The 16,406-nt window shown below is 40.9% G+C and overlaps 1 protein-coding gene across 1 annotated transcript in view; it reads right to left on the bottom strand.

Moving 5' to 3' along the window:
- lamc3 (laminin, gamma 3) overlaps positions 1–16,406 on the bottom strand; it is a 99,955-nt gene that overhangs the window by 17,393 nt on the left and 66,156 nt on the right. The window contains exons 11-12 of the mRNA XM_051412810.1: positions 13,157–13,266; positions 10,346–10,573 (exon numbers count right to left, since the gene is read on the bottom strand). Coding sequence (XP_051268770.1) covers positions 10,346–10,573; positions 13,157–13,266 — 338 coding nt within the window. The remainder of the gene's footprint in view (positions 1–10,345; positions 10,574–13,156; positions 13,267–16,406) is intronic.

Below are 16,406 nucleotides of genomic sequence, written 5' to 3'. Positions count from 1 at the left end.
AGAGTAAAACAACCCTGTCTCTTGCTGCAGCTCAGTGACCTGCAGTGGCTCTAACATCACAGACTGAGATGATAGGACCCGCATACACCCTCAAAGCCCCCTCTGTGCTTGCGGAATTTGTGCAAGAGCAACTTCTGAAATGAAACTGAAAATTTGACATAACACAATGTGGCATTCTAATTTAATAACTGACTGACTAAAGCTTACAGAGGGGCCACAAAGTAATAAGTGTTAACATTCTTGGAAAACCACAAAGAAAAAAGCAACTGCTAAGATGCTTACAAAGTTAAATTTATCATAAGATCATAATGAGCAGACATTCATTAAATTTTAATCACCACTTATGCATTTTAAAATGTAACAAAATAATAGCTGCTTTTATTCTGCCATGTGCAACTGCAAGAAGATATTTAGCATTCTTGCTGCACTGCACTGTTTGGCTTTTAGTATTCACCGAGTGTCTGGATATCAGAGAAGTTACAATAATTTGTATCATTTTAAAAATTTCAAAGTTTCTCAAATGACTTCAGCATGGGTTGATAACAATAATTGCACTGATTTTCTAGAGAACACCAATAAGATCTTGATGCATAGCAAATAATCCACGGGCATGCGATTTTAGAGTCCTCATTAAAATTTCCCATCACTCCCTCATAGCCTACGGTGTGATTCAGTGAGAAGCTCTTTGCTGTGCATTTTTAAATCAGCTCACGCCACTGAATATCAGAGTAAAGAAATTCTTGCCTCTAGTTATGGGGTCACTGCAACCAATGTATCCCATCACTAAATAAAGCCCTGTTAACTTAAGACCTGTAAGTCAAGTATATGAGATAACGGCTGCAAAGCTAAATTGATCACACAGCCATTAGAGGGAACAATTATCCCGTTGCCTGATGAAGTGTAGACTTCTGGGTAAAAATCATTAGTTCATCGGTGAGGTGAGGTGAATAATACATGATTTCCAAGCACGTAATGCCAGTCATTTAAACAGAGTATTTAGTAATAATGATTGTTCCTAGCATAAAGAAGTGAATCTTTCTTGAATTTCACAAGGCATTACAATGACACTGATGGCGTGCAGTGTCAATCCCCAATGAGCCATAGTAAATTTAATGGCAGCAGAAATGTGCTGACTTTACTGAGTGTGAAGATGACTGAGTGCGATATGAGGCGGTAGAGCCACTGAGGGCCTCCTCGACACTATTATCATTCCATCGGCTCCTCAGAAAAGCTAACGCCATGCATCAGAAACTGTGGCTGAACGGCAGGACCGCTCGTCACATGATGTTCCTCATCATCATGCTAATCGTCATTACTTCATAACATCCCTGCAGAATAATTTTGTCAATGAATCAATGAGCGTTCATTCAGATGTAATGAATTGGGATTTCTGTGACGTTCCCTGCGGAGCTACACACTTTGAATCCTTTGACAAATCCACACAATCCCGCTATTCTGCTCTCGCCCTCTCATACTCCTCCCCTTTTCAGCTATGGAGCACTGCACTTCAGTGCAGCGCTTTCCGCCTGAACTCTGCTTGTCTGTTCTGTGATGGCAAAGCAATATTTTTGTATGGGAAACAAGAAGTGGGGAGGGTTTATTTATTCCTTTTTTTTTTTAAGAGATGCCCTCCATCATATACACATCAGACTCCAAAGAGCTCTTTTCCACCACTGCTCATTACCTGTACCTCATCCCTCCACTCTGCTCCTCATTGTGCTCTCTCCAGAAATACACACACATCCAGTACTAATGCACTTCATTAAGGAAGCCACTTGTGGAGAATAGGAATACACTGGAATACATCACTGTATGATAGCTGCAGGGACACGGACAGGCACTACAGAACGAATGAAAGACTGGTGGCTTTACCTTTTTCCACATTTCTCTCACTCCGTGTGTTTATACTTGTGCGTTATTCAGTGTTCCTCTCAAACAAAGCACGATGAGTAGCTCCTTCAAAGATAGTGGTTATCGTTGTTTGCAGGAGCTTGTAATAGCTTTAACGCCAGATGGAGATAGAAAAGTGGGAGAGAAAATTCAGAGAGAAATAGATTTAAAATAAGTATGTTTTTGTTTGGAAGAGAAGATCAGCATGGGCCTCTCTTCTGTTATTACATTCTTGCCCTCAAAATCTCATTTATTTACTGACCAAATTGAGTTGCTTAAGATCATTGCATATCGTTCTGCACCACCTTGGGAGGTCTTCATGAAGGACAAGGGCAATGTGTGAGGTCTTTGACAATGTGTGAGCCCAGAAACACAAGTAGAAAAAGTCACATGGGTTCAAAGCAACATGTGGCTGCTTGAGTTATGTGACTGTTTATGCTTCTTTATGCCGTCAATGCCTTTCAAGCGACTATAAAAAAATTGCAACTAAATCATTCTAAACTAAAACATACATTTTGCTGCTTTAGATAAGCACCACATGGATGTGATGTTAATGACTTGAGCTTTTCAAGACCTCCACATTTTCCAAGAGGTTTGTCTACTTAGCCCAATGGAACATTAAGAAGCTTCGGGCTAAGGAAATCTATTTACTAATGCATGTGAACACCCTGTTTTAATGAAGGAGAGGAGGAAACAAAACACAAAGAGAGAGGGAGAGAGGGAGAGAAAATATTGTCTGCAGCTCGGAGGCCTTGAGGGTAAATGTTGGGGTAAATTTGCTACGGGACTGTTTGATGGTGATGTTGCTCTCTAATTTAACACAGATATGCTGCTAGTGCCTACTGCTGCTGCAGATGTGACTTGTCAGTGGGGTCTGAATGAGTGGACTGCTGCAGAGGAGAGAGGGAGGATGAAGTAAAGGAGGAGGAGCTGTTTATTCTGTCCACCCCCATACATAATGTGCACAATACAGATGACTGGGAAAATATGTTTTGTCAGACTGTGACTGTGGAAAATAAATGCATCAATTCCTTTTTTGTGTACAGAAGCTGTCAGCCAAATTGCTATGGCCAAGGCCCTAGGACATCAGGGATGGGAACACTAAAGGCAGTGTGTATAACTCATGTTGTCGGTCACAAAGTTGTCAAAGAGGAGTTGGACAATACTCTGTATTCTCTCTGATCAAATCTCAATTCACCCATGAAACTGATGCAATAAGCTACTAAATGATTGTCCTTATGTTGCAGCCTTATTTAATTTATCTAGCAAGGGAGAGATTTCCTTTGGAATGTAAACAAGTACTTGTGACATATTGCATTAGGTAGAGACAAGTATCTGTGTTTGTGTGGCCTGTCCTCTTCCAGGTCTTCAGGATGGACAGGAGGTCATATGACTCAGGTCCTATTGGGTGACACCTGAAGTTTTTCAATGTCCATGCTTTGAAACTTGTTCAAACTGTGAAGCCCCCCCCCAGAGGCAAAATGTGATTTTGGGCTACATAAATATAATTTGACCTGACTTGACTCGTCAGTCCACCACTTTGGTCCTCAAGTAACCCAACATTTATTAGTTGGATTGCATGAATTTTTCATTCATGTTCCCCTGATGATGAATCCTTTGGTGATCCCCTGACTTTTCATCTAATGCCACCAGCAATTCAAAGTTGTCACTTATCCTGTGAAGTATTTTACTCCTACTACTGGAGGGATTGGCACAGAAGTTTGGGCAGACATTCATAGTCTGCGGATGATGCATCTTTATGAATTTGGTGATCCCCTGACTTTTCCTCTAGTGCCACCATGAGGATTTAGTGAAATGTTTCAACAGGTGGATGGCCATGACACACTCATATTACCCTCACAGTGAATTCAACCAACTTTGGTGGTCTCCTGACTTTTCATGTAACGCCATTATGAGGTAATTTTAATGAGTCCAGTGCTATTGGTTTATGACAAAACACCTGCAAATGAATGACATTCCAGTCAACACCAGCATGTTTAATAGGCGCCTAAGCACAACCTCGCAGAGCTGCAAGCATGGCTGTAGACTTGCATGTCCCACAAATTGTGTGATATCTCTATTTACTTCTATTTACATTTTATATAACCAGCTGCAACAAAGTGAAAGACTTAGTAGCTCTCTGTAAGATACAGTATGTGGTTTAGTTCTTTACTAGAGGTTATTTTTTCATGCTGTTCTTAGGCAAAGGAAGTTTCCTCATTTTCATAAATTTTAGTGATCCACCAAGTTGGTTGTGCTTGTGTTTTCCTTGTCTAAAATAATTTCATCAGGGTAAAGGTTGAAACCTTTTCAGACCGACGATATCTGACAGTGTGACTGGAAACCAAGGCATGCAGACAGAGTGTGCACATTGTTTATCTTTCTATTTATTTTTGTGTAAAATAAATGCGCTGGTTGTGAGAAGATAAGTAAAGCGTGCTGAATAGGATCAGCAGGAGAAATTACATGGTAAGATTTATTCTAACTGACTACATCTGTCTTTTTTGCTCTTTCTGAGTTCATTTTCCCCTCACTGTCGCTCCTCATATTCCATCACACTGATACAGGCCAGGCATCTCAGGGCTTAGCCTGCAACAAATACAGCCCACCAGAGAGATTAGGGGACTGAATAAGCCAGCGCTAGAGCCAGCTTCACTCTCTATCAGTTTGTCTGCCTCAACTTTCTCCAATAGATTTTTCTAACTAATGACCTTAGAGAGCTGAAGATGGCATTTAAGCAGGCATTTGGGAAATGCTGTCTCATTCTAAAGCGGCTCTTTGTTGGTAAACACTGACTCATAGTATCCCCCATTTTAACCTAGCATTCTAATGAGAATTGCAATGAGCATCATGTTTGGTAATTTTTTCATACGTACCATAATTGATGCAATGAGACAGGTACTCTGGGTGATGGCCTTTATTAGGCTGACTTCAACGTATTTCGCTGCAGGAGCCCCTGGTGGTCCGTTCCCCTTCACAGACCAAGACCAAAAAAAGCTTCCGTTGCCCGACCTCCTCCGCCAGACTGCAGTGGGCGTGACATTTAGCTATGCAAAACCACTGTGCATTATTCAAAAATTTGGCCCCGCACAAATGTCAAAGAGAGAAACAAGCATATGCTGTTATGAAACAGAACAAGGAACAGAAAGACCTTATTTACTTGTAGAGCAGATGCTGCATCCAGTTACTTGTGTTCAGCAGAATGCAGCTAACTATAGCTGGCCTTCTTAATCACCGCAAAATTAAAGCTATAGATTCAAAGTAAGTGTTGAAAACGTGGTTTAATTTGAAGTCTGCGCATTGGGCAAATGATCCCACAGCAGTGAATGCACAGTATGGATACACAGACACAAATCATTTAGAACCACAGCGATCGACGTCTTCAAATCTTTAATGCTTTTATGTGCATCACATAAGAATGCAAAGAAGATTTGTGTTCATGAGATATATTGAAAACAATGGGAACTGTGGTTAATGGGCTAATAACCTAATTAATATGGGATTTCTCATTAATGATTAAACCATTCCCCCAAACGATTGCTTCACTAAAACACCAGTGTCGCCTTTGATTGTGTGTGGCTTTTGAAAATATTAAATTTCAGTTTTGTGGCAATTACTATTGCGTTTTAATGCTAATTATATGTAATATGCTTATGGCTGAGGGCAATGGGAAAAAGGCATTGAGATAGATGAGAGTGATGATCGTAAAGTTTTGTATCTACAGTACATGATTAGACCAAAATTAGATTATTTTTTTGATGACTTACATAGTATGCACTAATTTAAGAAAATATAAGAATGTTAGCTGTTATGCTAAGATTAGCTAATTATATCTAAACACAAAATACAGTTGAGGCTGATGGGTCATCCATTTTGCAGGTATTTCATTATAAACCAAATTATTGGATAAATTCAAATTCTGTCCTGATGGTTTGTGCTGCCTGAAAAGTTAAAGCAAAGTTCTTACAATTCACCCGGTTGGGGAAATACATCGTCTGTACCATATTTCAGGGCAATCCATCCTATATTTGTGAAGATATTTAATTTAGAACAACAGACTCATGGTGGTGCAAGAGGAAAAGGCAGAGGATCACGCAATTGTTGCTTGGGTACTGCAGTCTGGACCAAACTGGTGGAGTGACCAATGGACAGACTGACATTGCATTCCCTAAAGCCACACTGCTAGGTAGCATGGCTAAAAATGATCAGCCTATTAAAGCGGCTGAGATATCCTGACTTTTAGCTCAGAAAACACTGGGTCATACCCTTCACATAATGCTACTAGACCCTTTTGGTCTGGTCTTTCACACCCAATGCCCTCAGTTTGTAACACATATTTCCTGTTCAAAATGTGTAGTCCCCTCTCACTTGAGTGAATGTCTCACACTTAAGAAAGCTGTCTCTAGATCCACAACAAGACAACTGTTACAGGTTTGGAGGTACTTATTTGGCAGTTTTTGTCTTTTAAATTCATATATATTAATTTTCGGCCCCTTTACATTTAGACTCAATTGTCTTCAGACACAGAAAACATCTTCAGATGATATAAGTATAAGTGTGGTTCACCATGGAGGACTAACACAGGTCTATTAGGGAGCAGGGCTAACAGAGCAGCTTTAATACAGCACCCTAATGCTCAATACCCAGCAGTGACTACAGTGTCGAAAGCATCATGTGTTTCATTTGTTTAGGTGATTAATGAGCACTCCCCAACAGTGTGGGCTGTGGAGAAAATTGAGTGTCTCCATTTTATCTATACATTACAATCATCTCTCTCCTTCTCCTCTCCTCTCCCTCAATCTCATCCGTTTTTGGCCTCTGCCCAATTTGGTATGGAAGCATGTCCAGTCGTGGTAGGCGGAAATGTCTAAAACTGTGGTAATGCGTGCACTGCACACAGTTTTTTGTATCTGAAGGACATATGCTTGACTTCATCAGCCCTGCAGCACCAGCACTCGGCAGAAATTGTCGTTTGCTCGTTCCACCACAAATATTAACATTTCCAATCTGTTGTGTTGCGCTACAGCAAATAGAACCGACACAACTTAGAGAGTGTTAATAAATCATGATTATGATGCACCATTGGCTGCAGCTTCCCTCGGCAGCCAGTGAATAAACTTCATCCCAATTCTGTCTGTGGGCACACCCTGCATGATGATACAAGTCGTTAGGTAATTATACAGCAATTAAGATTCTGATAGGAGAAACAGCAGGTTGGTCCGCCCTCGTGGTGACAAATGATGAACAGGGTGTCTCTAATCGACTTACTTTGATAGTTCCCCTTGACCTGAACTTATAGATTTATGGAGAGCTTCTGCTGTTTGTTTGCTTTCCTCCTTTTTTATTAAAGAGAAGCCAGCAGGCCTTCAGAAGATGATGTGCCATCATCATCCATTTGAAAAAGAAAAGCTAATTTTAACTAGCTTCCTTTACTGATAGTCAGCTAATGCTATTCAACCCAAGAGATTCATGCCAAAGGACACAACACGGGGGATTTTTGATCCATGACTCAGAGGACACATCGTGTTCCATATTTAACACAAATTCATCATTTGCATGGCACTTGTGTCATCATATATTTTTAAAGCACTCTGAGAAGCGTGTGTTTGTGTGTGTTTTATGAAAAGATCTTCACAGTCTGTGTGGACTTGTCAGGGGTGAACTCTATGAAGATGCTAAATGCTGCTAAGTGCTACCTGCTGAGCGTAAAACAAACCTACTTTGATGCTAAACAGTTGAATAATGGGGGGGGGTGTGTGATTTCCAACAAATCACAACACAGGCCTTTGTGTTCAGACCACCTTGAAAACTCTCTCCTATCTTATGACACTTTCAATCTTTTTAAAGAACAGGGAAAAATGAACAGACTTTTCAGTTTTTCTCACACATCTGCTCTCTCATTTTATTGTTGGCACTAAATCCTGTTTTACATAAAAAACACTTTGCACATTGCATGAAAGAACATATTGTTGGATACTATATTAATACGTGGAAAATATATCTATGAAAGACAGGAAGGTATACGGTGAGTGGAAACTTGAGAGGATTCTGCACATAAGGGAGTCAAGGACACTAAAAACAAAGTCAAGGTGGCTGGGGAGAGCAGGTGCAATCCTAGCTGAGAGGAAGAAGGAAGCAGAAGACGGCAAGAGGCTGACTAGGGAGTCTGGGGAACAAGAAGAGGCAGAGAGAACAAGTGTGTGTGTGTGTGTGTGTGTGAGAGAGAGAGAGCGAGAGAGACATCCAGATTGAGAAGAGACATAAGAGACACAGAAAATCTGCAAGCAAATTAGACATCATTAGCCAAGAGGCGGTTAACAAGTCTAATTAGGGGGGAGGCAGGCAGGCAGTGATACCAGACTTGCTTCCGGACCTCAGACTCACACACACACACACACACACACACACACACACACACACACACACACACACACACACACACAGTCATATAAATACACACAGTCATATAAATACACACAGTCACATAACTCACACTCACAGCCAAAGCTTCAGGCATCTCCCAACTAGGTCAGATCTCTGATACTTTAAGGCTGAGGATAGGAGGGAATGATAGAGAGGAAAAAAGAGATTGAGGAAAGATAAAAGATGGAGGGTGGGACCTTGGATGGGAGAGTTGTCTGCTCTTGGTGAGATTGAGAGACTTGTTTAAAGCTGTGAGAGTGAGATAGTGTGGCAAAGGCTCAAGGAGAGAAAGAAAGAGAGTGCATATAGTACACACTCACAGCCATGCACATATAAATAACTGCAAAGAGGTTGACTTGTTTACACACCCAACAGCTGCTGTTTTACTTCTGTCATTTACGGGACGTTGAGTTTAGGATATGAATCTAAAAGAATACTGTGCAGCTCCTGTTATTATCTCCCATAAAATGACAGGTGCATTAAATGCACCCTTCTAGTTTAGCTGTTATTGTAAAAATTATTTGTGTGAAATGAGGATATTGCTGTATTAGTACCAGCCATCCAGTTCTCAGTTTGAGTGATAGCTTGCCAATGCTCCTGAGGGATGACTGAGTTACATTTCCTTGAAGCGATGATGACTGAATGTCAGTTCTGGAAAGACACAGAAAAATGCTTCAGTCGAACAGCCTGCATCTCTTTCTGTTCCCTCTGCTCTCTCAGAGACACAGTGACAGAAAATATTGTCTCAACAACCTCTGATGATCCTTCATCTCACGTAACTGTGGCTGAACGCTTTAGAAGAATGGCTTCATTGCCTAACTAGCAACTTGGATCAGTTTAATATTTTATAATAATACTTCAGCATACTGTTGTCTTAAAAATTCAGCAAATGTTAGTGCCATGACCAGTACTAATAGTGGTAATAGTTTTGAGCACTGACTTGGGAAGTAGTGGACTTTTGAATCAGTTTAATATGATTAAACAGTTTTTTTTACTACCTGTTTGATGCTACGACTTTAAATGCAACAAAGATAATGAAACATGAGGATAGATCTGATGTACTTTCCTTCTCAAAAGAGTACTCCTGGGATGTATTATTATACCTTAATGAAGTTGGGGGACTTGAGATGAGATATTACACAAGCAAATGGTCGAAGTTGATGCAGATATCCTGACTTTTATTTCCTAATATGGTTTAAGCTGCAAAAATGCTGGATACACTTCCCATAAGGCAACTTGATAGCCATCTTTCATGGCCGTGTTCATATCATGTGGTACGGATGGTAGAGATTGGAAATGATTCCCCCGTTTACGACTTACAAGCCTTAACGAGTTGGTCGTGTGAGGGTTACAAATACTGTGAACTGACAGTATCGCACTATAGTATATCCATTAAATTCCAATGTGACATAAACGCAGCATTAGACCCTTCCTGATTGGTTAATGCCAGTGCCTGTGTCCGAAACCACTCCCTCGTTCACTCATTCACGACTCTACAGTGTATAATAGACACTGAGGGTAGACACTCAGAAGTAAGAATATTCGGACAGTTGCATTGTGGGATTGTTAGTACAAAGTGCTGTACATGCCATGGAGTAAATATAATATACTATATAGTACATAGGGAATCATTGTGGACTGAGTGTATGTATTACAAACTCAACTTTCTGTTGAGTTGATTTGTTGTCTCAAGCTTAAGTCAATATACTTTCTTAGGTTTATTGATACATTTTCTTAAACTTAAACCACAGACATAGAAGACACTGTACAGCTGGTTTCAGGGGCTGTCGAGCACTCCCTGTGACTAGAAAATTGACATTGGCAAGTAAAAGTGGTGGAGTTAAAATATCAAATATTCTGCACTTGATTTGTGAATTCATTTTATAGGCTTTTCTGCATGTGCAGTCACTGAAACAGATACATTGTTTATTGTTCGTCAGCGAAGTGGCACCAAAGGCATCATGCCTTCCTGACATTTTCTAGAACACAGTTGTGTAAATGCCAAATATACGGTAAATGCTTGACTTATTACCTGTCTCCGGGTGACAGGTTCCATGCTTGTGGCAGTTGCATGGCACACATGTTGAGAGAGGCCCTCTGCCGGGGTCTTCCCGGGTGAATCCTGGGGCGCACCTCTCACAAAACTGGCCTGCAAAACCCGGGGGACAGGAGCAAGATTCCACCCATGGGGCTGGAGGACTAGCTGGACCAGAGGAGATGAAAGCTGAGGTCAGGGTTACCCCCGCCAGCTGCGATGTGTCTAGAGTGGAAGGAAGAGAAAAGACAGGAAGAGCGCTATGTCATAAACCTGATGCTTTCAAAGGTCAGTAGTAAACTGATAATTGTTTCCTCAGAGGGCTGTTGAAGTGTTTGGGGCACCTGCTTTTCTCTGGATTTTGGAGGCATGTCTGCGTGTATTTGTGCCCGTGCATGTTTGCGGGTCTCTGTATCTCGTTAAGCAGTTGGTTATTAGCATTTGTTGCAGTGCTGTCTCTTCCTCCCTGTCTCATTACAGGTTCTGGCCTGTGTTTACAGTTTACAGTCTGACACACACACACACACACACACACACACACACACACACACACACACACACACACACACACACACACACACATAACAGATTCATCCACCCACAGGCCTCATAAATGCCACACTTAATGCTCACTTGCACACGCACGTGCGCTTGCATGCGCCCACACACGTACACTCATCACCCAGGGAATCTTTGATATAGCAAATGAATAAATCACTGCAGCAGAGCAAGACGAGAAGAAAAGGAGACAGGAGACTCGGTGGAGGTATGTCAGACGTGCAGTTCCTGTGGGGTTTCAAGATCCCTCTCTACTCTCATGAATAGTGATGGGGGCAGGCCATCCTGAACCGAATCCCTTTCACCCTCTGCTCTCTAAACCACAGTCACAGAACACAAAATTACTTTTGTTCCTGGTCCGTTGCTGATTCTGCTCTCGATGAAGATGGATAGATAGATAGATAGATAGATAGATAGATAGATAGATAGATAGATAGATAGATAGATAGATAGATAGATAGATAGATAGATAGATAGATAGATAGATAGATAGATAGAATATGCGGAGCATGTATGACTATGCAGCTTTATCATTTAGGAAATAAACCTAGTGTGAATGAGGAAAATCTGACTGGAAGAAACAGAGAGGGCTGAGAAAGTGGAAGAACCAGAGGAGAGGAAGGACCTTGACTTGTAACGAGTCATGATCCAGCCATTCCTTCAGCGCTGATGAAACCAAGTTCATTTGCACCTCAGAGGGATAATCAGTAGGCAAGCCTGTCCTCTTCCCTCTCCATGACTTGCCTTAGCCTCTACCCTGTACTCTCCTCTACCTCCTGAATTCTATTAGCTCATTCAACGAGGGGGAAATGTGCAATTAAAACCACTTTCAGACACTGTACCCTATATTTCAGTTAATTAAAAACATTTAATTTTAAGTCACGCTGTGCAGGTTCTCTCCATCAATCCTTTGTCCGAGAAACCTTGTCAGACCAGTTTAGATTTTAATTCCCATGGCTCACTGCAGCCCTGCGAACGATGACAATTTAGGTCTCCTTGGGTACCTGTACATAAAGCCATTAAGCCATTGACTTCTCAGAAACTCCAATATGCCTATGCTCTCTGTTCAAAACCCCATTTTTGTGGCAGCAGAAATGGAAGGCCTTTACGGTGTCAGCCTGCCTTTATAGTCAAAAGACAATACTGTCATTAATGTAATGCAGTTATAAGAGAATCTCTGTGGTGCGGAGAGAAATGTTAAGAGTAAAGGAGAATATGAGAGGGATAGGAGAAAGATGAGAGGACAACTTTATAGGATTTTGAAATTAAAGTTTGCCGCGCAGCCTGCAGCGATAAGGCACTTCTAACACTGTTTGCGAATGAGTTTGGGACCTAACACAAATCATTAACAGAGTTTCTCCCCTGTGATGTGCGATAGATGCAGTGTGAACTTTACAGTGTGTGCTTGACTTTGTTTGCACGTTCATGTGGGTGGGTGGTTACAGGAAACAGTTTGACGGAATATGCATGACTGTGCTTCTGTTTCTGCGTGCACAAACCGGTCTTTTGAATGTACAAGTGCATGTGGAACTACACAAGAGTGTGTGTCACAACTCCTGCACTGAGCAACTAATTAAAATGGTGTAAGTAAGTGTGAGAGAGCTGGTGATTTTGGCCAGCTGTTCTGTCTTCTTGGAGCTCTAATCCGCCTTAATGCCTCTCAGATCCTGCCTGTACTTTACAATACAGACTATCAGATAGAAAGGGAGGAAGGACATGATGAAAATAAGGGGAGGATTTCAAGAACTAGTTCCTAACATCTGGGAATAAATGTCCCGTTTTTTTTGCTGAACCAGATTTGGAACAGTTGAACTATTCCCTGAATACAAACCCTGACATTGTTTTAGTAACTATCTTTGGCGCAGCTTTAATAATTTGTGCTATTGTGTGATAAAAATGTAAAAAAAAAAAAATGTATTAATAAAATGAGAGGGTTTTCTATGGCACTTAAAATGTTGCTGGTATTATTTGTAAAATGTCATCCATTCAGACATTATTATGTCTGAATGCTCTCACAGATTTACATATACACACAACTTTGCTTCTAAGGTATGTCACACTGTGACAGGTCAACAAGAATGTAGTATGTAGGTATGTGCAGAGCAATATATAGATGGTGCGTTAGAGAAGTTTAAAGACAAACATCCTTAAAATAACAAGCAAAATAGAGCCTAAAGTAATTGTGTTACAGACATTAATGGCAATTTAGAGTCTTTACACACACTAATACACACGAAAACACACACTTACAGTTGTGTCCTCCAGCATTGCTGATTCTGAGATCTGTCAGGTTGTAAAGGAGATGTTGGAAATCAAAGGCAGACAGTGCAGGTTTATATCTCATCTCGTTTTCATGAAGCCTGTGAAATAAGGAGACAGAAATCACATCATTTACAGTATGTTCATGCAGTGCATTCAAATGCCAACAAACAATGATTAAACACCAAAAAACGTCACATCTTGCAGGTACAAAGACATAGGTGGAGTAAATGTGTTTGTGTGGCTGATTTATGAACAACTGGAGTGTTTTTTTATTGCAATTTAATTACTTCCCACAACTAGGAACATAAGTCCTGTTACAGCTTGACTTTTTATGGCAGGCTATCTACAGCACACTACCAGCAGACACACACACACACACACACACACAGCGCAAAGAAAATGTAAATGTGCTGACTTCAACACATATTCAGGTTCTTGATCGTTGAGCTTTGCCATCTGCTGAAGGATGTTCTGCAAAGCCCGGCTGCACAGCTGACATCTGTCTGTTTTACTCCAGGTATCATGCACTCTTTCCATCTTGATGAGGGTTGCTGCGTCAGCTCCACACAGGCAATGTTGTGTTACGCAATTTACTCCCAGGATCATGTGAAGGTCCCAGAGGCGACAAAAGAAGGTACAGGTACACAATTACTGGTAACACTTTATAATATGTGATAGCTAATAATTAATAACTACTCATAATTAATATGTTTCGCATTGCCTTGTAAGCCTTTAGCTGCTGTTACAACTGTTAATAAGATGTTTAATACATTGTTTCCAGGGGGTCAGGGTTAAATAGCCTATTGGGAAATTTGGTACAGACAATCATGTTCCACTCAAGGAATTGTATTAACTTTGCTGATGCCTTACCTTTTCACCTGCCAAAATCATCAAGACAAATATGTATTTGTCCTTTGGCTTATGACCAAATACCTGCAAAACTAGACAGCTTCAGCTGTAATCTGTGTTTAAAGCTAATGTTAGCATGCTAACATGCTAAACTAAGACAATTAACGTGGGAAACTCCCTGCGAACCATCAGTATGCAAGCACTACCACTGGAAGCATGTTTGTTGGCATTCTGATGTTACCATATTTAGCTCCAAGCACTGCTGTGCCTAAGGGCCAGGATATGGGGCACGAGTTCTTCACATGAAAAGTGAACAACTTTTCAAGTGAAAAATAGTTGGAAACAGAAGTTCAGACCCTGGCTCTTTTTTCACCACCATTCAGCTGGCCAATCAGCGTGAAATGAGTGTGAATGTCGGATTGTCGGTTCGGGGAGGTTACAAAAATGGTAGGACATAGCCTCCCTCAATCTAAAAGGTGTGGGGGAAGGGGGATTCCGCAGATATTTGACCATCCGACAAGCAGTTCTGACAGGGTATACTGGCCCATTAAGTAAGCCTCATAGAGCTGCTAACATGGCTGTAGACTCTTAGCCCTGTTTAACTATTAATAAAGGCATTTGTTACAAGTTATAAACCACACTTATAAAGGGCACCTTTTTGAAAGTGGCACCCAATTATAATACATGAACCTTATAATTATAGGCAAGACTCATAAAAGAAGTGCAAAACCTTTAGTTTGTTGACCGTATCCGCCTAAGTCAGGCTTTTCATGTGTGAGTGTTCGATGGCCTCTATTTTATTAGGTCAACTGTTCTTGGCCCGACACTAGCTTGCTTTCAAAATGCTTTAGTTTGCGCATGGCCGCTGTCTTCGCATTCACATTTACACTGTGCACATGAGAGCAAGTGTGTGTGTGTGTGTGTGCATTCCTGGCTTGCCACACAGACTCTCCATTGATGCGGCGGGTCCTTGTTCCCTGGCTTGACATGTAGGCACAGTAATAAAGAGAGGCAATTACAAACTGGGCCTCAAAGCCATGGTAATGGAGCTGGTCAGACAGCGATAAGCAGAGTGTGCATGAAAGTGAACAAACTCCCAGTCAGGCTTTCCCTATGGAGCGTCAGTGTCCCTTTTAATCAGCACCAAGCAGAGCGCGGAGAGCCACACTGTAATTAAGCCTGCTCCACTGAGGACGAGAGGAGATCATCAGGAGAGAAAAGCCCAAAAGAATACTGGACCCACAACACACACACACACACACACACACACACAGTAGTACTCTTAGAGAGAGAAGAAAGATAGAGATAAAAGGTGAGCAAGAGAGCAAGATGCAGTGTGAGGGAGAAAGAAAAACAGAGACATGGTAAGGTACTGGGAAGATAAGTTAGCATGTAAGTGACTATGAAGTTGAAAAATACAAATGAGTTACACAAATAAAACATGTATAGGGGCACATTATTAGCATATTCGAATCGCATATTCTAGTTGTGCCAGTCTGCTTTTGAAAAAGCACATTTTAATTACATTGTCTATGGGTTCACTCAAAAGTATGGATGCCGGTGTTTCCCATGAACAGACTGGTGTATCTTGCCATTGGTCCATTTATCAATGGCTCTGGTACTTATAAGCAAAATGAGCTGTCATGCTTGGATGTAACCCCTTTTTACAAGTTGTTACACTATTTGATGAGCGTGCACGCCAGAAAGATTAGTGACATGGCTCACTAAAACTTAAAAAAGAGTTCTTTGATTAAAGCTTTCTTGCCTATTTTATTTATTGGTTTCGAGTCTGTTGTAAGCCCACAATATCTAACAGTTATACCAAAACCTTACAAATTTTAGGGATTAGTTGAATGATTTTAATTACTGTTCTGAAATGAGCTTTCACATTTGACACTGATTCACATGTGGAATGCAGTTATTCACATCAAATATTTGTTCATTTTCAATGAGCCCTGGTTATCCTGAAAATGGTGCATGCAAGTAGCACAAGAACAGTGTTTTTGGTGAAGAACTGTAAGGGTTAATAAATCACAAATAATTCATAAGTTTACCCAGGCACATCCCATGTTTCTTCTTGATTTACTGATTTTTTTTTCCCTTTTGGCAGCAAAGTCTGTTCAATATATTCAGCTGACCCTGATATATGATCAAAGTCAGTGAATTTTCAAAACATGACAGAAATGAGCTGCCAGATGGACCACATGCCTGCACTACTACTAGCACTCTGCTGACTGCTGCAAATTGGCTCACACCTTTTAAAGGCATTCATATGAGCAATTCCCTAAAACACTTCTTTTGGCAATCAAAAGTGAACAGCTGATCACCAATGAGTAACTGTATGTAAAATGTTTATCAGACGATTGTAAAAAGTAGCTGAGCATCCGAA

Source organism: Dicentrarchus labrax, unplaced genomic scaffold (assembly GCF_905237075.1).
Source record: "Dicentrarchus labrax unplaced genomic scaffold, dlabrax2021, whole genome shotgun sequence".
Classification (NCBI taxonomy): Eukaryota; Metazoa; Chordata; class Actinopteri; family Moronidae; genus Dicentrarchus; species Dicentrarchus labrax.
Note: the sequence above shows the minus strand (reverse complement) of the source record. Positions and strands in the feature narration are given on the sequence as shown.